The sequence below is a fragment of the Triticum urartu genome, chromosome 7A (assembly GCF_056163025.1).
Source record: "Triticum urartu cultivar PI428250 chromosome 7A, HENAU_Tu73, whole genome shotgun sequence".
Classification (NCBI taxonomy): Eukaryota; Viridiplantae; Streptophyta; class Magnoliopsida; order Poales; family Poaceae; genus Triticum; species Triticum urartu.
In genome coordinates, this window is record NC_141879.1 from 719,601,105 (window position 1) to 719,624,809 (window position 23,705).

The 23,705-nt window shown below is 44.9% G+C and overlaps 2 protein-coding genes across 2 annotated transcripts; one reads left to right on the top strand and one right to left on the bottom strand.

Moving 5' to 3' along the window:
• Nucleotides 1-103: 103 nt before the first annotated feature.
• LOC147962193 (protein FAR1-RELATED SEQUENCE 5-like) lies at nt 104-3,156 on the top strand. The gene is made up of 3 exons (XM_087534078.1): nt 104-1,489; nt 1,583-1,806; nt 2,514-3,156. Exons 1-3 carry the CDS (start codon nt 806-808, stop codon nt 3,154-3,156), a joined length of 1,551 nt encoding a protein of 516 aa, XP_087390204.1. The 5' UTR covers nt 104-805.
• Nucleotides 3,157-4,243: 1,087 nt separating this feature from the next.
• On the bottom strand, nt 4,244-5,342 carry LOC147962194 (uncharacterized). The gene is made up of 3 exons (XM_087534251.1): nt 5,160-5,342; nt 4,577-4,842; nt 4,244-4,445 (listed from the first exon to the last, which is right to left on the bottom strand). The coding sequence occupies exons 1-3, from the start codon at nt 5,340-5,342 to the stop codon at nt 4,244-4,246; spliced, it is 651 nt and encodes a 216-aa protein (XP_087390377.1).
• Nucleotides 5,343-23,705: the final 18,363 nt, after the last annotated feature.

The window sequence follows — 23,705 nt, forward strand, 5'->3', positions numbered from 1 at the left end:
TGTCATGCCAAATCACTCGAAGATGGTGTGATCCGTTGCGATACACATGTTATCCAAACAAAAATCTTACTCTCGTACCTTTTTTTCTATTACAGGGCCTACAACTACACTGAACAGCGGCGCGGGGACATCTACTGCGGGGAGCTCTGAGCGCACGGAAGACGCGTTCCACCAGCCAGCAGACAATCATGCCGCAAACAATTTCGAGTCAGAGTCGGAAATGGCAATCATTCCAGCAATGCCGACAAGCACCCCTTTGAACACAAGCACTAGCAACACTCAAGTAGATGGAACTGCCGCCGATACTGAAGTGAATGATGAAACTGACGATGACGCACAAGGGGATGAAGATGGTGGGCAATCAGAGATCGTGGTACCTCAGCCACCGTATATTGGGTAGAGATTTGAATCGTTCGAAGAAGCAAAGGAATACTACCAGACATATGCAGAGTTCCATGGATTTGCGGTCAACACCGAGTACCATAGGAAAATTAAGAAAACTAACGAGTACAGCAGAGGTGAGATGAGGTGCCACAAGGCACGAAGGAACAAGAAGGGGAAAGGTGTTGCGCCTGTCGTTCTGGAATGAAAGAGAGGTACCATTCTCAAGACTGAGTGCCCTGTCCGGTGTAAGCTAAACGTAGATGGAGCACAGTGGGTGGTCAATGAATATTTTGACGAGCACAACCACCAACTCATAAAGAAGTTCGACCTGGTAAAATTTCTGACCGCCCACAGAGGGTTCACCCCCGTCGAAAGGCAATTCGTAAAGCTGCTACATTATTGTAACGTCGGTCCATCAAGAATGGTACAGATACTATCTCTCATCCACAGCAAAAAGGAGACTCTGAGTAGCATGCCGTACATACCAGCTGACGTCACAAACCTACAGGCCAAGTACCGTAGAGAGAGCAAGTTGGCAGACATAGAGGCCACAATGGCCTACTTCGATGAGAAAGCGAAGGAAGATCCAGATTTCTTCTACAGGATAAGGTTGGACGATGAGGACCGTGTCAGGAACATGTATTGGGTGGATGGTGCTGCAAGGAGAGCCTACAAACATTTCCGAGATTGCATTTCATTCGACGCGACGTACCTCACCAATATGTACAAGATGCCATGCGCTCCGTTCATAGGAATAAATAACCACAATCAATCGTTGCAGTTCGGCTGTGGGCTCGTCCGGAACGAAGACACGGATGGGTACGTTTGGCTGTTCAAGACCTTCTTGGAGTACATGGATGGACTTGCTCCGATGAACATAATAACAGACCAAGATTTCAGCATGCGTGCAGGCATAGAGGAGGTCTTTCCATTGGCAGTGCACAAGCACTGCAGGTGGCACATTATAAAGAAGGCTGAGGAGACACTAGGACCGTTCTTTGTTGACCGTCCAGAGCTACACAAGGCATTCGAGCTGTGCGTGGACCACAGCTTGACGGTGGAGGAGTTTGAAAGGAGCTGGATGGCCATGACTGAAACACATCAAGTCCAAGACAACGAGACTCTTGTTAGCCTGTGGGAGAAGCGAATGTACTGGGTGCCGGCCTACTTCATGCAGTGCTTCTTCCCCTTTCTGCAGACTACGCAGCGCAGCGAGGGGTTCAATGCTGTTTTGAAGCGGTACGTCAGCCCCGGCAACTCATTTCTACAGTTTGCCAAGCAGTACACAGCTTTGCAACAAAAAATTCTGGGATCTGAGCTACAGCAAGAAGCGACCACGGCACTAAAGCAGCCAAAATTGCTAACGTATTTACCGATAGAGAGGCAAATGAGCAAGATATACACCAACAAGATCTTTAACAAGTAAGTCAGTTGCGTTACAGTCTTATTTGCAGAAAAAGCACCAAGTCAGTAGGTGCCTTATAGAGTGCAATGCAGTTGCCATGATATGCAGTTCCATGTTTAATGAAATACTGTTTACCATGCTTACTCAGCTGCATGTTGCCATGTTCAATGAAAATTTTGTTTTGCCATGCTTGCTCGGGTGCATTTTCCTTATTGAATGAAGTGCAGTTGCCATGTTTAATGCACTGTGCTTCCATTGGGGCATGTTGGCATGCAAATGCCAATGTCAACTAGAAAAATGTTATATTGACGACACATATGCTGAAATGCAGTTGCCATGTTTAATAAAATGCATCTGCCATGTTTGTTGAAATGCAATTGCCATGTTTACTCAACTGTAGATGCCATGTTTAAATAAAAGGGCAGTTACCATGTTTTATGCAATGTGCTTCCATTGGGGAATGTTGGTGTGGAAAAATGGCGATGTCCAGTTGAAAATGTACTACAGTTGCCATGTCTAGTGTACTACAGTTGCCATGTCTAGTGTACTGCATTTGCCATGTCTAGTGTACTGCATTTGCCATGTTCAACATACTATATTTGCCATGTTCAATGAACTATGTTTGTCATGTTCAAACAAAATGTATTTCTATTTCCATGACAACATAAGGTGGTACAAGAAAAAAGCGCACGATAGTTTAACAGAAAACACACAAAACTTGCAGATTTCAGGAAGAAATAAAGTGTGCCAGCATGTTCACGGCTTTCCAGGTGGACGAACATACGTTCAAGGTGTGTTCTATTTTGGGCATGTCAGATTCAGAACCTGAAGACCCGGACAAAGGAAGGAACTACTTCGTCAAAGCCTCGATAGGCGAAGGCGAGTACTACTGCCAATGCTGCAAGTTCGAACGGGACGACATTGTGTGCTGTCACATACTAAAAGTAATGGACATGAACGCTGTGACACGGATGCCCCGCCATTTCATAAGGCGGCGATGGACTTGGGACGCTGACGACGCGTTGGCGCCGCAGACAACACACGCAGTTCTGGCTGTGCATGACGAGAGACCTGAGTCAACCATGGAAGCCGTGAGGCACGTTGTGCTGACAAAGAACTATGCTGAGCTAATTGATGAAGCGTGCAAGAGTGATGAGACAGCGAAAGTCGCAGAAAAACACAGGAAGGCACTGAAAAGAGAGCTTGATGAGATCAAGAAGAGGAAAGCTGAGGAAGCCTTACACCGGTTCCCCCGCACATCAAGTGTGCCTTTATCCACAGGGCCATCATCTGAAAACTCGAAGATAGGATCTGGAATAGCAAGCACACAGACCCAGGTCAGGAACCCACCCCGTTCCATCACATAGGGTCGTCCAAGAGAGATAGGGTACAAGTCGGGATTGGAGATCCAAGCAAAACACAAGAAAACGAAGAAAGGGGCGGGCAATCCATGAGCAAAAATTGGGGCGATGTGACATGGTCCTTGTGGACATTTTGTTTTGTACCCTAGATGATGAGAATTTTTTTTAAAAAAATTGGGAGAATGACTCTTGAGGGGCATCAAAAGTGGAAGGAAAATTCATTGAATGGATAAATGCAGTTGCCATGTTATGGGTACTTAATCTGCCATGTTATGTGTAGTTAATCTGCCATGTTATGTGTAGTTAGTCTGCCATGCTATTTTATACTAAATATGCCATGCTATTTTATACTAAATATGCCATGCTATTTTATACTAAATATGCCATGCTAGTTGTACTGGATCTGCCATTTTAGTTGTACTGGATCTGCCATGTTAGTTGTACTGTATCTGCCATGTTAATTATGCTGGATCTGCCATGTTGTTTGTACTGTATCTGCCATGTTAGCTGTATTGAAAATATGCCATGGTATTTGTAATGACTCTGCATGGCATATATTTCCATGACAATACGACGCGGTTTAGAGACACATAGTCTGTTGTGTGCAATGTATGGGAAACAAGTTGGAAAAAGCGTAACGTGCATAAACCAGAGCAAAGGTTGGGGCTACATGATCAACCTACCCATACTAGCCGGTGTAGTTAGCGATGAAAAAGAAGAAGCAAAACAGCCAAAATGGAAAATGACGATGACTTTCACTACCCATGTCTGATGAACTACATTTGCCATCTTTTTTAAAACATCGTAGACACATTCGAAACAGCAAACCGGTGCTAGAAACGATGAAACCATTGTAATAATGATAAACATAAAAACATATCTGCTGTAACGCCTAAAATAGGTTCACGTCCACACATATATTACAGAAACTATTCATATGTCGCTCACACACCACCACTACATAGTAGGCTACGCGGGGTTGCAGTCATAACATAGCACACAAACATAGTTTTCGACGAGAACAAAGAGATAGTACCTTACATTCCTCGGCAACAGAATGTAAGGTATGCGTCCGGTGTGTAACACCACGTGATCACTTGTACTTCTTGATGACTTTCTTGACAGCTTCCTCCACGAACTCGCGTGCTCCGGACCGCTTGTTGAAATCTTCATTCGTCAACCAGTTCCATGTGTAGATTTTCCGGAGCTCAACGACCGTTGCAGCTGTGATAGCAGGGACAATTCTGCCTTCCCACTTTGCAAAGTATTCCAGCGCGTGAAAGCCACAGTCCGTCCTACACGAGGAAAAGAGTCAGGTGAACACGCAAAAAGGACAGACGTAACAAAGATATACTTCAATTCAGATGTGACAACAAAAGAGGGGTTGGATTGATGTAAATGGCACATGAAGGAAGGAAGAAATTACGTGTTCCCTTGCTTCGCAGTCGCCACATACTCAGTCGGGAAATGCCTGATCTGGACCTTTGAATGTTCGTAGTGACGGTTCCATGTCTCTTTGAGGTTGCTAATGAAGAATTCGGCATGCGTAGTAAGGTCTGCATCAGCTTCCGAACGGATTGAATCAAGCACCTCAAAATGTTGGTTCTTCAGGTCAAGAAAGATCGCATAGTGGTGACCACACTTGTCGTGTGGGTCATGTGGTGCAAGCTCCTGGAACATGGGGAACATGACCTGCATTTAAAAGTGAAGAAATGAGAAGCAGAGTTCAAATAAAGAACAGCAGAGGGACAAAAAAATTAGAATCACGTAGAATGTTTGGTTATGGGTGGGGGTAGTTGAAAGAAAGTTGCCGTCCATGTATGAACAAAATGTGCCATGTATTTTACTATCAAGTTGCCACATAGTTTGCACGGGATGAAAAAATTAAGAAGTCAGTGTGCACGGCAGCTGTTGCCACATGAAAACATCTGCCACATAAACACAAGTGCAGATGATGGCAAAAACCACACCATGTGAAAAAACAATGCAAACAGGGAAGGAGTACTCACATATTTCTTCAGTGTGAGCTTGAATTCACCGTGTTGAGCAAAATTCTTCCTCGGGATTTTGTGGTGGAAGTCACCATCCCATATTTTGCAGGTCACACTGTAATGCATGATTATCTTGTCAGCACACACATCGGTGTGATTGTTGATGTAGTCGATCCCGCATGCAACTACATTCGTCGACATTTTACCGTTTGGCCTCAGGGACTCGGCAAGATCACCCAGGTCGACGTACGTCGCTCCGCATTGAATTGAAGGAAATATGCCCTAGAGGCAATAATAAAGTTATTATTTATTTCCTTATAATCATGATAAATGTTTATTATTCATGCTAGAATTGTATTAACCGGAAACATAATACATGTGTGAATACATAGACAAACAAAGTGTCACTAGTATGCCTCTACATGACTAGCTCGTTAATCAAAGATGGTTATGTTTCCTAACCATGGACAAAGAGTTGTTATTTGATTAACAAGGTCACATCATTAGTTGAATGATCTGATTGACATGACCCATTCCATTAGCTTAGCACCCGATCGTTTAGTATGTTGCTATTGCTTTCTTCATGACTTATACATGTTCCTATGACTATGAGATTATGCAACTCCCGTTTACCAGAGGAACACTTTGGGTGCTACCAAACGTCACAACGTAACTGGGTGATTATAAAGGAGCATTACAGGTGTCTCCAAAGGTAGATGTTGGGTTGGCGTATTTCGAGATTAGGATTTGTCACTCCGATTGTCGGAGAGGTATCTCTGGGCCCTCTCGGTAATACACATCACATAAGCCTTGCAAGCATTACAACTAATATGTTAGTTGTGAGATGATGTATTACAGAACGAGTAAAGAGACTTGCCGGTAGCGAGATTGAACTAGGTATTGGATACCGACGATCGGATCTCGGGCAAGTAACATACCGATGACAAAGGGAACAACGTATGTTGTTATGCGGTCTGACCGATAAAGATCTTCGTAGAATATGTAGGAGCCAATATGGGCATCCAGGTCCCGCTATTGGTTATTGACCGGAGACATGTCTCGGTCATGTCTACATTGTTCTCGAACCCGTAGGGTCCGCACGCTTAAGGTTACGATGACAGTTACATTATGAGTTTATGCATCTTGATGTACCGAAGGTAGTTCGGAGTCCCGGATGTGATCACGGACATGACGAGGAGTCTCAAAATGGTCGAGACGTAAAGATTGATATATTGGAAGCCTATGTTTGGACATCGGAAGTTTTCCGGGTGAAATCGGGATTTTACCGGGTTACCGGGAGGTTACCGAAACCCCCCGGGAGCCATATGGGCCTTCATGGGCCTTAGTGGAAAGGAGAAAGGGGCAGCCCAAGGTGGCTGCGCCACTTACCCCTCCCCTAGTCCTATTAGGACTAGGAGAAGGTGGCCGGCCCCCCTCTCTCTCTTTCCCCCCCTTGGGGAATCCTAGTTGGAATAGGATTGGGGGGGAGTCCTACTCCCGGAAGGAGTAGGACTCCTCCTGCGCCTCTCTCCCTGGCCGGCGCCCCTCTCCCCCCTTGGCTCCTTTATATACTGAGGTAGAGGCACCCTAGAACACACAAGTTGATCCACGTGATCTATTCCTTAGCCGTGTGCGGTGCCCCCTGCCACCATATACCTCGATAATACTGTAGCGGAGTTTAGGCGAAGCCCTGCTGCTGTAGTTCATCAAGATCGTCACCACGCCGTCGTGCTGACGGAACTCTTCCCCGACACTTTGCTGGATCGGAGTCCGGGGATCGTCATCGAGCTGAACGTGTGCTCGAACTCGGAGGTGCCGTAGTTTCGGTGCTTGATCGGTTGGATCGTGGAGACGTACGACTACTTCCTCTACGTCGTGTCATCGCTTCCGCAGTCGGTCTGCGTTGGGTACGTAGACAACACTCTCCCCCTCGTTGCTATGCATCACATGATCTTGCGTGTGCGTAGGAAATTTTTTGAAATTACTACGAAACCCAACAGTGGTATCAGAGCCTAGGTTATTTATGTTGATGTTATATGCACGAGTAGAACACAAGTGAGTTGTGGACGATACAAGTCATACTGCCTACCAGCATGTCATACTTTGGTTCGGCGGTATTGTTGGACGAGACGACCCGGACCAACCTTACGCGTACGCTTATGCGAGACCGGTTCCCTCGACGTGCTTTGCACAGAGATGGCTTGCGGGCGACTGTCTCTCCAACTTTAGTTGAACCAAGTATGGCTACGCCCGGTCCTTGCAAAGGTTAAAACGGAGTCTATTTGACAAACTATCGTTGTGGTTTTGATGCGTAGGTGAGATTGGTTCTTACTTAAGCCCGTAGCAGCCACGTAAAACTTGCAACAACAAAGTAGAGGACGTCTAACTTGTTTTTACAGGGCATGTTGTGATGTGATATGGTCAAGGCATGATGCTGAATTTTATTATATGAGATGATCATGTTTTGTAACCGAGTTATCGGCAACTGGCAGGAGCCATATGGTTGTCGCTTTATTGTATGCAATACAATCGCGATGTAATGCTTTACTTTATTACTAAACGGTAGTGATAGTCATGGAAGCATAAGATTGGCGAGACGACAACGATGCTACGATGGAGATCAAGGTGTCGCGCCGGTGACGATGGTGATCATGACGGTGCTTCGAAGATGGAGATCACAAGCACAAGATGATGATGGCCATATCATATCACTTATTGATTGCATGTGATGTTTATCTTTTTATACATCTTATCTTGCTTTGATTGACGGTAGCATTATAAGATGATCTCTCACTAAATTATCAAGAAGTGTTCTCCCTGAGTATGCACCGTTGCCAAAGTTCGTCGTGCCCAGACACCACGTGATGATCGGGTATGATAAGCTCTACGTCCATCTACAACGGGTGCAAGCCAGTTTTGCACACGCAGAATACTCAGGTTAAACTTGACGAGCCTAGCATATGCAGATATGGCCTCGGAACACGGAGACCGAAAAGTCGAGCGTGAATCATATAGTAGATATGATCAACATAAACGATGTTCACCATTGAAAACTACTCCATCTCACGTGATGATCGGTTATGGTTTAGTTGATTTGGATCACGTAATCACTTAGAAGATTAGAGGGATGTCTATCTAAGTGGGAGTTCTTAAGTAATATGATTAATTGAACTTAAATTTATCATGAACTTAGTACCTGATAGTATCTTGCTTGTTTATGTTGATTGTAGATAGATGGCTCGTGTTGTTGTTCCGTTGAATTTTAATGCGTTCCTTGAGAAAGCAAAGTTGAAAGATGATGGTAGCAATTACACGGACTGGGTCCGTAACTTGAGGATTATCCTCATTGCTGCACAGAAGAATTACGTCCTGGAAGCACCGCTGGGTGCCAGGCCTGCTGCTGGAGCAACACCAGATGTTATGAACGTCTGGCAGAGCAAAGCTGATGACTACTCGATAGTTCAGTGTGCCATGCTTTACGGCTTAGAATCGGGACTTCAACGACGTTTTGAACGTCATGGAGCATATGAGATGTACCAGGAGTTGAAGTTAATATTTCAAGCAAATGCCCGAATTGAGAGACATGAAGTCTCCAATAAATTCTATAGCTGCAAGATGGAGGAGAACAGTTCTGTTAGTGAGCATATACTCAAAATGTCTGGGTATAATAATCACTTGATTCAATTGGGAGTTAATCTTCCGGATGATTGCGTCATTGACAGAATTCTCCAATCACTACCACCAAGCTACAAGAGCTTCGTGATGAACTATAATATGCAAGGGATGAACAAGACTATTCCCGAGCTCTTCGCAATGCTGAAGGCTGCGGAGGTAGAAATCAAGAAGGAGCATCAAGTGTTGATGGTTAACAAAACCACTAGTTTCAAGAAAAAGGGCAAAGGGAAGAAGAAGGGGAACTTCAAGAAGAACGGCAAGCAAGTTGCTGCTCAGGAGAAGAAACCCAAGTCTGGACCTAAGCCTGAAACTGAGTGCTTCTACTGCAAGCAGACTGGTCACTGGAAGCGGAACTGCCCCAAGTATTTGGCGGATAAGAAGGATGGCAAGGTGAAGAAAGGTATATGTGATATACATGTTATTGATGTGTACCTTACTAGAGCTCATAGTAGCACCTGGGTATTTGATACTGGTTCTGTTGCTAATATTTGCAACTCAAAACAGGGACTACGGAATAAGCGGGCACTGGCAAAGGACGAGGTGACGATGCGCGTGGGAAACGGTTCCAAAGTCGATGTGATCGCGGTCGGCACGCTACCTCTACATCTACCTTCGGGATTAATATTAGACCTAAATAATTGTTATTTGGTGCCAGCGTTGAGCATGAACATTATATCTGGATCTTGTTTAATGCGAGACGGTTATTCATTTAAATCAGAGAATAATGGTTGTTCTATTTATATGAGTAATATCTTTTATGGTCATGCACCCTTGAAGAGTGGTCTATTCTTATTGAATCTCGATAGTAGTAATACACATATTCATAATGTTGAAGCCAAAAGATGCAGAGTTGATAATGAAAGTGCAACTTATTTGTGGCACTGTCGTTTAGGTCATATCGGTATAAAGCGCATGAAGAAACTCCATACTGATGGACTTTTGGAACCACTTGATTATGAATCACTTGGTACTTGCGAATCGTGCCTCATGGGCAAGATGACTAAAACACCGTTCTCCGGTACTATGGAGAGAGCAACAGATTTGTTGGAAATCATACATACCGATGTATGTGGTCTGATGAATGTTGAGGTTCGTGGCGGATATCGTTATTTTCTCACCTTCACAGATGATTTAAGCAGATATGGGTATATCTACTTAATGAAACATAAGTCTGAAACATTTGAAAAGTTCAAAGAATTTCAGAGTGAAGTTGAAAATCATCATAACAAGAAAATAAAGTTTCTATGATCTGATCGTGGAGGAGAATATTTGAGTTACGAGTTTGGTATAGATTTGAAAAACTGTGGAATAGTTTCGCAACTCACGCCACCTGGAACACCACAGCGTAATGGTGTGTTCGAACGTCGTAATCGTACTTTACTAGATATGGTGCGATCTATGATGTCTCTTACTGATTTACCGCTATCGTTTTGGGGTTATGCTTTAGAGACGGCCGCATTCACGTTAAATAGGGCACCATCAAAATCCGTTGAGACGACGCCTTATGAACTGTGGTTTGGCAAGAAACCAAAGTTGTCGTTTCTTAAAGTTTGGGGCTGCGATGCTTATGTGAAAAAACTTCAACCTGATAAGCTCGAACCCAAATCGGAGAAATGTGTCTTCATAGGATACCCAAAGGAGACTGTTGGGTACACCTTCTATCACAGATCCGAAGGCAAGACATTCGTTGCTAAGAATGGATCCTTTCTAGAGAAGTAGTTTCTCTCGAAAGAAGTGAGTGGGAGGAAAGTAGAACTTGACGAGGTAACTGTACCTGCTCCCTTACTGGAAAGTAGTTCATCACAGAAAACTGTTTTAGTGACACCTACGACAGTTAGTGAGGAAGCCAATGATAATGATCATGAAACTTCAGATCAAGATACTACTGAACCTCGTAGATCAACCAGAGTAAGATCCGCACCAGAGTGGTACGGTAATCCTGTTCTGAAAGTCATGATACTAGATCATGATGAACCTACGAACTATGAAGAAGCGATGGTGAGCCCAGATTCCGCAAAGTGGCTTGAAGCCATGAAATCTGAGATGGGATCCATGTATGAAAACAAAGTATGGACTTTGGTTGACTTGCCCGATGATCGGCAAGCAATTGAAAATAAATGGATCTTTAAGAAGAAGACTGACGCTGATGGTAATGTTACTGTCTACAAAGCTCGACTTGTCGCAAAAGGTTTTCAGCAAGTTCAAGGGATTGACTACGATGAGACCTTCTCACCCGTAGCGATGCTTAAGTCCGTCCGAATCATGTTAGCGATTGCCGCATTTTATGATTATGAAATTTGGCAGATGGATGTCAAAACTGCATTCCTGAATGGATTTCTGGAAGAAGAGTTGTATATGATGCAACTGGAAGGTTTTGTCGATCCAAAGGGAGCTAACAAAGTGTGCAAGCTCCAGCGATCCATTTATGGACTGGTGCAAGCCTCTCGGAGTTGGAATAAACGTTTTGATAGTGTAATCAAAGCATTTGGTTTTATACAGACTTTCGGAGAAGCCTGTATTTACAAGAAAGTGAGTGGGAGCTCTGTAGCATTTCTGATATTATATGTGGATGACATATTGCTGATTGGAAATGATATAGAATTTCTGGATAGCATAAAAGGATATTTGAATAAAAGTTTTTCGATGAAAGACCTCGGAGAAGCTGCTTACATATTAGGCATTAAGATCTATAGAGATACAAGGTGTGAAGTTGAGTAAGACTCAATTCCCGACCACTGCAGAAGATAGAGAGAATATGAAAGATGTTCCCTATGCATCAGCCATAGGATCTATCATGTATGCAATGCTGTGTACCAGACCTGATGTGTGCCTTGCTATAAGTTTAGCAGGGAGGTACCAAAGTAATCCAGGAGTGGATCACTGGACAGCGGTCAAGAACATCCTAAAATACCTGAAAAGGACTAAGGATATGTTTCTCGTATATGGAGGTGACAAAGAGCTCATCGTAAAAGGTTACGTTGATGCAAGCTTTGACACTGATCCGGACGATTCTAAATCGCAAACCGGATACGTGTTTACATTAAACGGTGGAGCTGTCAGTTGGTGCAGTTCTAAACAAAGCGTCGTAGCGGGATCTACATGTGAAGCGGAGTACATAGCTGCTTCGGAAGCAGCGAACGAAGGAGTCTGGATGAAGGAGTTCATATCCGATCTAGGTGTCATACCTAATGCATCGGGTCCAATGAAAATCTTTTGTGACAATACTGGTGCAATTGCCTTGACAAAGGAATCCAGATTTCACAAAAGGACCAAACACATCAAGAGACGCTTCAACTCCATCCGGGATCTAGTCCAGGTGGGAGACATAGAGATTTGCAAGATACATACGGATCTGAATGTTGCAGACCCGTTGACTAAGCCTCTTCCACGAGCAAAACATGATCAGCACCAAGGTTCCATGGGTGTTAGATTCATTAGAGTGTAATCTAGATTATTGACTCTAGTCCAAGTGGGAGACTGAAGGAAATATGCCCTAGAGGCAATAATAAAGTTATTATTTATTTCCTTATAATCATGATAAATGTTTATTATTCATGCTAGAATTGTATTAACCGGAAACATAATACATGTGTGAATACATAGACAAACAAAGTGTCACTAGTATGCCTCTACATGACTAGCTCGTTAATCAAAGATGGTTATGTTTCCTAACCATGGACAAAGAGTTGTTATTTGATTAACAAGGTCACATCATTAGTTGAATGATCTGATTGACATGACCCATTCCATTAGCTTAGCACCCGATCGTTTAGTATGTTGCTATTGCTTTCTTCATGACTTATACATGTTCCTATGACTATGAGATTATGCAACTCCCGTTTACCGGAGGAACACTTTGGGTGCTACCAAACGTCACAACGTAACTGGGTGATTATAAAGGAGCATTACAGGTGTCTCCAAAGGTAGATGTTGGGTTGGCGTATTTCGAGATTAGGATTTGTCACTCCGATTGTCGGAGAGGTATCTCTGGGCCCTCTCGGTAATACACATCACATAAGCCTTGCAAGCATTGCAACTAATATGTTAGTTGTGAGATGATGTATTACAAAACGAGTAAAGAGACTTGCCGGTAGCGAGATTGAACTAGGTATTGGATACCGACGATCGAATCTCGGGCAAGTAACATACCGATGACAAAGGGAACAACGTATGTTGTTATGCGGTCTGACCGATAAAGATCTTCGTAGAATATGTAGGAGCCAATATGGGCATCCAGGTCCCGCTATTGGTTATTGACCGGAGGCATGTCTCGGTCATGTCTACATTGTTCTCGAACCCGTAGGGTCCGCACGCTTAAGGTTACGATGACAGTTACATTATGAGTTTATGCATCTTGATGTACCGAAGGTAGTTCGGAGTCCCGGATGTGATCACGAACATGACGAGGAGTCTCGAAATGGTCGAGACGTAAAGATTGATATATTGGAAGCCTATGTTTGGACATCGAAAGTGTTCCGGGTGAAATCGGGATTTTACCGGGTTACCGGGAGGTTATCGGAACCCCCCGGGAGCCATATGGGCCTTCATGGGCCTTAGTGGAAAGGAGAAAGGGGCAGCCCAAGGTGGCTGCGCCACTTCCCCCTCCCCTAGTCCTATTAGGACTAGGAGAAGGTGGCTGGCCCCCCTCTCTCTCTTTCCCCCCCTTGGGGAATCCTAGTTGGAATAGGATTGGGGGGAGTCCTACTCCTTCCGAGTAGGACTCCTCCTGCGCCTCTCTCCCTGGCCGGCGCCCCTCTCCCCCCTTGGCTCCTTTATATACTGAGGTAGAGGCACCCTAGAACACACAAGTTGATCCACGTGATCTATTCCTTAGCCGTGTGCGGTGCCCCCTGCCACCATATACCTCGATAATACTGTAGTGGAGTTTAGGCGAAGCCCTGCTGCTGTAGTTCATCAAGATCGTCACCACGCCGTCGTGCTGACGGAACTCTTCCCCGACACTTTGCTGGATTGGAGTCCGGGGATCGTCATCGAGCTGAACGTGTGCTCGAACTCGGAGGTGCCGTAGTTTCGGTGCTTGATCGGTTGGATCGTGGAGACGTACGACTACTTCCTCTACGTCGTGTCATCACTTCCGCACTCGGTCTGCGTTGGGTACGTAGACAACACTCTCCCCCTCGTTGCTATGCATCACATGATCTTGCGTGTGCGTAGGAAATTTTTTGAAATTACTACGAAACCCAACATGAATGACTTTGGTTCTGTCCAAACATGAGCTGTATGAAAATGATATAACATGGAAGAATCATGCCTACTAAGTAAAAAAATATGAAAGAACTAAAACGTAAGCGGATCGTGTATAGAAAGTACGAAGAAGATGAATGGTAAAAAAGGAGCAAAGCAAAATGAGAGATTATGGGGTGTGGTCATTTACGCTTTCAGCTCCTTCATGTGCTTGCTGCTGGCCCTCGCATTTCCAAACCGCTTGACGATATCGTACAGCTGGGTCTGTTCCTTAGTGGCCCTGAATTCGGGCTCGTAGTCTTCCACGGGAGGTGGGTGAACTACCCTCTGCTGCCTCACAGAACCAGGAGTGGCACTCCTAATGGTATCCTTAGATACCATATCTGCAGGCACGTTGGAACTTGATTGCCCTTGCCCTCGTGAGGACCTCCTCTGCAATGCTGCCTCCTCAATCATGCGGTAAGCTTCGTCAAGTGACGGTGAAATCTCCTCAGGGGTGGCTGCAATGATAAAAAAAGTGGGTTAGGATACCTAGAAAATCAAAAACAGATGGATTGTGAGAAGATAGGGTGCATGATGTGAGATGTAGGTAGAAAAAGTGGGGCAGTTGCCATGTGTGGTCCAACTACAGTGGCCATGTCATAGCAACTACAATTGCTATGTAGTTGCACTGTAGTTGCCATCTAGTTGGACTGTAGTTGCCATGTCACAGCAACTACAGTTGCCATGTTGTGTCAACTCCACTTGCCATGTGATTGCCGTATGAAAAAATGCAGCATGGAAACAAAAAATGCAGGTGACATGGTGTGGCAAATCCAGTTGCCATGTGTAATGCACTGTATTTGCCATGTGACAGCAACTACAGTTGCCATGTTGAATCAACTTCAGTTGCCACGTGGTTGCCCAATGTCAAATGCAGCATGGCAGCAAAAAAAATGTAGGTGACATGGTGCATCAAATCTAGTTGCCTTGTCATCACATGTCAGTTGCCATCACAAGTGAGAACCCCCAAAAAATATGATTGAGACAAAAGTCAAACTACAAAGATGTATACAAGAAAAATCATAAGGACATGACAAGTGTACCTTGCACAATCGGCTCTGCGAACTTGACAGCCTTCCTGCCCTCGACCATTGGCTGCGCCATCATTGCGGGCATGCCTCCTGGGAAAGCAAAGGCAACTGGCATAGGATCTTGCACCATCGGTTGATCTTGACTGATACCAAGGCTGAAGCTCGGTGGGGTAAAGGCCATTGGGTGCCTCTCATTCCTACTGGCTGGACCACGAACGACTTGCGGGGCAGAATCCAAGGGTGAAAGATCGACAAACATATCTGAATCGGCCGCTACAGAATGATCGGCCTTATTTGCAGGGCGGGGCGTGTTGTCAGCGGTATCAACCGCAGCTTTCATGACAATCTTCTTGTTTGGGCTGTAGGGGACACCGACATTGACTGGGAGCCTGGAAGTGCGCAGATTTATGATGGGGATTTCCATTGCGGGTAAACGCACAGTCTGCTCCGGTTTTTCACCTGTGTTACTCGTGCCCAGCTTGACACCTGCATTAGTTGTGCTCCGGTCTTCCGGTTTCTCCATCACATTGCTTTTGGCAGGTGGTGGGAACAGTGTGGACGCAGGAATATAACCAGACTCGTCTCTCCTGCTCCTAGCTACAGCCGGTGCGTTGGGTATGTCTGTTGGTTGCTTGCGGGGGTTACGACGCCTATGGGGAAGACCAGCACACGAAATAGTCGCCTCGGGAGCGTCCACTTCAACGCTTGCTGATGGGGTGGCATGGCTCACACCAGCATCCTTCATTGCTAGAAGAGTTGGCAATATTTCAGCTATCCTGGCAGATACCGACTCGTCACTCCCCGATGTACGGATGCGTGTTGTTCTAGCCTGCACATCTACAGCCGGCGGAGATGGTCGGCCACTTGCATCAGAGTTGGTGGGAGCGGTCAACGGTGCAGCAGCAGTATTGTCGCCTGGTGCCTCATGTATATCTGAGTTGCCCCCTGTTGACAACTTTGAATGCAGGCGTTCGAGCGGGTCCTTACTGATATGCTTGGCCCCGCGCGTAGTAGTCTTCTTCACCTCGCAAAAAATAAAGCACATGAAAAAGGTATTAAAAATGAACAAAAATATGTTTGCCTTGGTAGAAATCTTAAAAAAAATGAAAAACAAGTGGAAAAGCTGGTAGTTGCCATGTAAGGGGAACGTGAGTTGCCATGTGTCATAATTAGCAGTTGCCATCCAGCAGCAGTTGCCATGTTAGCCAACTTGAAGAATGATAAAAATGTCTGATCTGCCATGAATGCAATTTCAAACCTAGGTGTGGGATTAGCTCACAAGCCAACGGTAAAGATGGCAGTTGCCATTAGGTACATTAAAGTTACCATTTGGCCTAGATTCCAGTTTCCATGTAAAAAACAATAGAAGTTGCCATACACTTAAAAAGGAAGGAAAAAATCATTTGGAGAACAGCAGTTGCCACGTGGGGGGCGATGACAGAAGACAATGTGACAAGCTAAACGGATGCATTGGAAAATCAAGAAAATATAGCACTATATCAATGAAAGCGGATGAAAAAATCTACTTCTTGACTGCCTTCCTCAGGTCTGGCAACACGACAGGATCCCTGGTGTTGATCGTCGTCGTGCGAGGAGATGACTTGGTGGAAGGGGTGTCACCGGCAATGGGGGCGCCTTTGTTCAACCGAGCAGAAACACGGGTTGGCGTTGGCGCCTGTTTCTTCGTAACTGCTCGTCCACCAGTTGTCGGCTCGCTGCACGTATGAGATGGAGGGAAAAAAGGTGGCAATTGTCAGACAGCAAACTCGTTGCCGCGCTTGACAAAAATAAGTGCAAAAAAGTATGAGTCTGTTCGAAGAAAATAGACAAAGCAAAAAACTAAAATAAAAGTCGAACCTCTTCCTGGCAGCTACGGGGTCTGTCCTAGACCTCTTGCCAGCAGAACCCTGCCCAACACCCTCTGGAGCCCTCCCCCTCTTTGATGGCAAAACCCCCTCGCCTCTCGCAGTCGTATGTTGTTTGACTTTCTCCGGTTGGGGGACATCTGTTGCATCCTTGCCCTTGTTACCACCTGCGCGAACTTTAGCATGATCATCATCATCGGTGTCCTCTTGCACATTCTCCATGATATCGTCGTCATCCTTGCTGAGACCAGCATCTCCACCTAGTTCATCTTGTGTGTCAGCAGGCTCTTGGGAACTGTTGTAGTCATACCGGCCACGGCAACCGGTTGGCTGGTGTGTACGTTCTGGGACAAATGAAGTGAACTGCCTCGCAACCACGTCGCTGTCAGAGCCACTGAGGGACGTCCACCCCTCAACCAACTTCCCGAGCAAGCCGGTCATTCTAGATGCAAACTGCCCTATTAGATGCTCAACAGGTGCCCTCGCCTGTGCACGAAACAAAGAAGCATCAATGACCACCCATATTGCAATCACTTGCACGACATCAAAAAATACTCCACGGCAAACCATAGATGTAGATCTTTTGATTACCTCGGCAGGGCAAGACGGAGCTGAGTGCACGTCCATCCACTTTCCAAAGTTTTGAGGCCCCCCCAAACACGCTGTAGTCTATAGCATGCTTGGCCATCAGCTGGAAAGAACAAAAAAAAAGCTAGGACGTAAGAGAGAGAATGTAAGTTTAAGCACGAATGAAAAGAGTTGCCATGTGGAATGAGACATGGATACAATACTCAGACAGCCATGGATAACAAAGGTAGTCATCTCTTATGACCCACAGATGGTTGCCTCATGCCAATTTGTAGGCATGCCGTGTGGGCAAAGAAACCAGAACTAACCTGCAGTTTTCCATATGTGGTGTCAGTAGCCTTGTCTGCGGCAAGCACAGCCTTGACAGCGTTGATAGTCCACGCAGAAACAACAAACTTGTGCGCAGGCGGCGGGCCTCCTGTACCAATGAAATCCACGGTGGACAGATCAAGACAGTCGACGTACATGAGTTGATGCAAAACAATTTTAAAAAGAAAGAAATATCAGTTGCCATCATGGGTACTGTGTGGAGGAAAACAGGATAATATATATTCCCATGATAATCAAGTTGAGGTGCATGAAAGAAGAGAAGAAAAAGAAGAAGATGCCATCTACATGTGCTAATTGCCATCATAGTGTGATAGCAGTTGCCATGTTGTTATGATGGCAGTTGCCATCATAGTATGATGACAGTTGCCATACCAATATGATGGGAGTTGCCATATTGTCATTATGCCAGTTGCCATATTGTCATTATGGCAGTTGCCATCTTGATATGATCAGGTTGCCATCTTGTTATGATCAGGTTGCCATGCATGAATAAAAGTGTGTTAAAAAAACAGTGTTCATAGAAAGAACTGGTAAAAAATACCATTAAATGCAGTCGACAACCCTTTTGGTACATCTTGCTTGAGAATGCATCGTGCAGGAAGTCGGCAATAAACTTACACCAATTCATGTTCTTCACATTTTCCAGATCCGCCTGCACCACACAAAATTTCAGGACAAAAAATGTTGCCGCATCAGAAATCAAATGGAAAAAAACATCGGAAAACGCTGGCAGTCACTAGCTTTACACATGACATCGGAGCCAAAAAGATCAAAGGAAAATAAAGTAGTAAAGATGAATCATTCACCAGGATGGGGAAGCATTTGTTGCTTGGGCGAAGAGAGGTGGTCAGCGCGAAAACAGCTGAGATGAGGTACATGAGTAGCTTCATCTTGAAAACATCTCCATGCGTCGTCATGGCCTGCAGGGAATCTGCCACTGCACACGTGTTCGGCATGGATTCCGACCCAGGAAACAAACGGGGGAACAGCGCTTCCTCGATCTCATTGTTGACCTCGTACGGGACTTTGATATGTCCACGAGGCACACCCAAAGTGCAGAACACGGATTCCTCGTTCAATGGTAGTCTTCCATGTCCCGGAATCACGAATTCCCTGGAGGCGGGGTCGTAGATCTCACCAAGCCAGTCGCATACAGGGTTGGCAAGGTTCGTGCACCAGACATCCATCATAGACTGCATACCCATCTCAGCAGCAGCCCCCTTCTGATCGTCGGTGAATTTGTCAGTCAACGCAGTCAGTCATTCTTGGGAGGCTCTGTTGCAAATACGTTTCTTCTTCTGCAAAAAACAGACAAAAAATGATCAGTTGTTGCCATGTTTTTGCAAAAAGTGATCAGTTGTTGCCATGTTTTGCAATGTCATGAAATTTTAGTTCGTGTCAGACGACTGCAAGCTCGAGGTGTCAATCAGTAACATAAAGCAGGAGGAAGGAGGGATGTGTGAACATTTACCTCATCACCCTCTTTTCTCCGTCCAGTTGCCCGATTACGCTGTGGTGGATCCATGAAATCATCATCATCGTTTTGATGATCGCCACGAGCCATTCTGCTGAGATAGGAACAGACCAAATTGTCGTGATGGAAATGTAAATGTAAGAGGTAAGCAGTTGCCACCATCCAAGATGTTCCATCTTTGCATTTATTGCGATTCTTTCTCAACTATTATTCGAATTGGAATAGTTTTATTACTTCAATGAAATCCATTTTTTTTCAAAAAGAAAATAAAAGACTATTTCAATTCTTTAAGTAAGAAGTCCCCCTATCTGGGAGACTTCTTACTTAAATTAGTCTCCGTGTTCTTTGAATGGATCTCTTAATTGTTGAGAGGGTTGCCCAAACGCGGTATATAAGGCATACCCAGTAAAGCTTACAAGTAAACCAGTCCGATCGATTGCATAAGACCCGCGGTAGCAATAGAACGGGGAAAGTATACAGAAAAGACAGTTCTTTTCAATTTCGATTATCTATATATTAGTTCATTTCTATTTCTAGATATCTATTTCTATATATTAGTATTAGTTAGTAGTACTATTAGTTACCGATCCCGGCTCTGTGAGTTCTTTCTTCCGTGATGAACTGTCGGCACCAGTCCTACATTTTTTCTCTGTGGACCGAGGAGAAAGGGGGCTCAGCAGGATGCCTACTTCTAAGCTAAAGTAAGGAAATAGGGTGAGATAAGCAAGAATGAGCCGAACGAAGACGTAAGGTTTGTTTAGATGTAGTCTTTGTGCTTTTCAAGTTGCTTCTTGCGAAATCAACTAAGTTCGAAAAAGCCATGCCCAGGTTTCCGGGAACCGAACTGAGCTATAGCCCTTATCAGAGATATCTTAACATATAGATAATTTCTTGTCAAGATGAATATTTTCTAATGCCAGAGGATACCCCTTTGATCTGTATCTGTTTAGTATTTAGTTTAGTATTTAGTATATAACAGACCAATAACAGAGCGGTATTGCTTAGAAAAGGGATTCAATATATAATCGATCGAAACAGAAAATGTCAACTAGTGAATGCAGAAAAAAATAACATGAACACACACGCACCCCTCCTATGATTGTCGAAAACATAAACGTGACAAGTAAGCACATTGGTTGCATTATCAAGTAAAAAAAAGGATACATATGATAAATGCACTTGAAAACAAAAAATGTTGAAGTTGCCATGTTAGCCCAAGATAGTACGATAGAAAGTCACAGAATCCTCCACATCACAAAAACTAAGATGTGGCAGCTCACACACTGTCCTAAAAATACACCAATCAAATGCCACTTGTTCAGCGACAGAAATGTGCTAGGGTGAAATTGCCGTGCTGAAATGCAACACATACTACAACAAATCGATGAAACCACATCTAATCAAGAACCTGAAAATTGCCACAGTGTGATCAGATATCACAAAGTCGTTGTGGCAAAACAAAAAAAATTGCGCCTATAGTACAATGAATTTGCCATATTGTACTGACTACGGCATGGCAACTGACATGATGTGGTCAGCCAAAAACTTGCCACATGCAAAGCATATGTATGGCATCTAACACAATTGATATGCAAATTTGGTTGCCACATTATGCAGCCAATTTGCCACACTGTCTTATCTGCAGAATGGCAATAGACAGTGTGTTCATATTCTATTTGCCACATTAATATACTATCCAAGTGGCAACAGGCACACTTGATGTGCACATTAGTTGCCGTCTAGTGCAGTTGGCTCCTGAAACTGCATTGACTACCGATTGTGGCAACTATTACAGTGTGGTAACTATCATAAATCATTCAGAAAAATTAGATGCCACAATGAAAAAGCATGTTTGTGGCTACTATCACAGTAATTCAGCAAATTTAGTTGCCACATGGAAGAGCGTGTGTGTGGCAACTATCACAGTCATTCAATAAAAATAGTTGCCCCATGCGAAAGCTTATATATGGCAACTAACACAGTCATTTCAGTAATTTGTTGCCGTAAGGGGAAACACGTTTGTGGCAACTATCACATTTGTTCAGGGAGTTAGTTGCCACACAATCATGGTAGTTAATGAAACTATCAAGTTCGCCTCATACTACAGTTTCAAAACCCAACTAACTAGATTTAGGGTTCAATGGCAACTACCGCGACTTCAAATTCACCCTCAAAATTCTCCCACGAACTGACTGCAAACACAAATTCGAACCAATGCACATCAAACAAATTGGGAGACACCTGCCCAATCCATAGGCAAGACTAGTGCGTGCCTCCGAACAGGCATAACCACACCGACGATGCCGTCGCCGCGGCCGCGACGAAACTGCCCAGTGCCACCAAAAACGGCTAGCAGACAACTTCGGCGCCGGCGGGAACGCCGACGCATCGCCGAATCGCCTGAATCTCTACGAATCTCGATCGAGGAATCGAACAGGGAGGGAAGGGGGGAAAATGCAGGAAGGGATTGCGAGAGTTGTAGCGAGCATTACCTTCAACCCGCAGGCGCTCCGGCGAAGCCGCTCCGTTCCGGCGAGCACCACCGACGGCCGCGAACACCGTCGATTCTTCCGCCTCCGCCGTCACCTTCTCCCCTCGCCTTCTCCTCCAATGGTTTGAAATGCGAGTGGGTTGTGCCAGTAACTGTGGTGCGGGTGAGTAAATGGAACCGTGAGGGAGAGGGGGCAGAGGTGTGCGACGTGTTTGACGTCAACCGCGGTCGGAGCGTGACGTGCGGGCGCATAGCAGTTCCACCGCATGCCTCCGAGTGGCAACCACTGACCGCGGGATGGCAACCAACGTGCGGGCGAACTGACTCGCACACCGCACACGCGCCTCGTCCTACGTGGTGCAGAAAACCGACCGGTTTGTTCCAAGATTCGTGCACAAAGTTACCAATGGAGATGCTTGCGTGTGGTCGGGATGGTGAACACCCACACGTGTGGGCGTTAACATTTCCGTAATTTTTTGCCTTGTAGTTATTTATTGTTTTAACAAAAAAAGAATCGAGAACAGAGCTCTCATTGCATCTTCCACTCACAGAATTATCGAAGAGCATAATTCTTAATTTGTTTTCCTAAGGTTTGAAGACCAAACACTTTCCTAATTCATCTGTCTAGAAATAAAATACTTCTCTCTTGCTACATCTGACCTTTTGGTTCTTTCTTCTTTTTTTGCAGAAAAATTTATGATCTACTCATCTTTAGACATGGCAGTACAACGAATAGCAGAAATAATAAAAATTACATCCAGATCCATACACCACCTAGCGACAACTACAAGCATTGAAGCAAGCCGAAGGCGCACCGCCGTCATCACCCCTCCCTCGCCGGATTCGGGCAAAACTTATTGTAGTAGACAGTTAGAAAGCCGTCGTGCTAAGACCCCATAGGACCAATGCACCAAAACAACAGCCACCGCCGATGAAGAGTAGCGTAGGTCAAAAGAATCCAATGTGAAGACACACGAACATAGACGAACAACAAACAGATCCGAGCAAATCCACCAAAGATGGATTAGCGGGAAACACACCTCCACACGCCCACCGACGATGCTAGATGCATCACCAGGATGGGGGCTAGGGGAGAGAACCTTATTCCATCTTCAGTGAACCGCCGCCATCTTGTCTTCCTGAGCAAGACACAAACCGTAACAAAACTTGAAGAAACATGAAAAAATGGAGCCCTTCCGCCGGCAAGATCCGGGATCCACCACACCCCCATGGCCCTAAGGCCATCAGAGACGAGACTGACCGGTGACGGCGCCGGCAGGAGGCAGAAAGACCATATGTCCTTTATTGGAGCTGAGGGGACGCGTGCTCTACTCCTGTCAGGTTTTCTTCTTTTAAAGTGCTGCCTCGTGGTTAAACCTTGTCATTTGGAAATTGCTACTGCTAACTCTAGCATTTGGAAATCCGATACACTAGGACATGCAAAAAAAAATATTTATCTCCTTTGATTGGTCTTCTTCAAATCAAGTTATGCAGATTCCTATTGTTAATGCGGAGTTTGATGATGAAGTTTGTTGAAGCATGCTCCTAATGCATAAGTTCTCCCACAAATATGGGTACAATGTATTTTGCAGGAATCGGCTGCTCGTTCTAGCCATCTAATCTAAGGCCATGTGATAAGAAAAATAACTTTGCACCGCTTGAGAAGACCAGATCATTCTAAACCATTAAAACATTGACATGGAGGCTTCACACCCATTGTTGCCTTTTGCTGCCTCTAAGTGTATAGAGGCAGGCTAACAAAAAATGTTTGGCATCGCTCCAAAGGCTAGAGGCAACTGAAAGCTGAATGCACACAAGGTAACCGTCGGGACGTTCAGGGCTCATTCGGTTTGGAGGAAATTT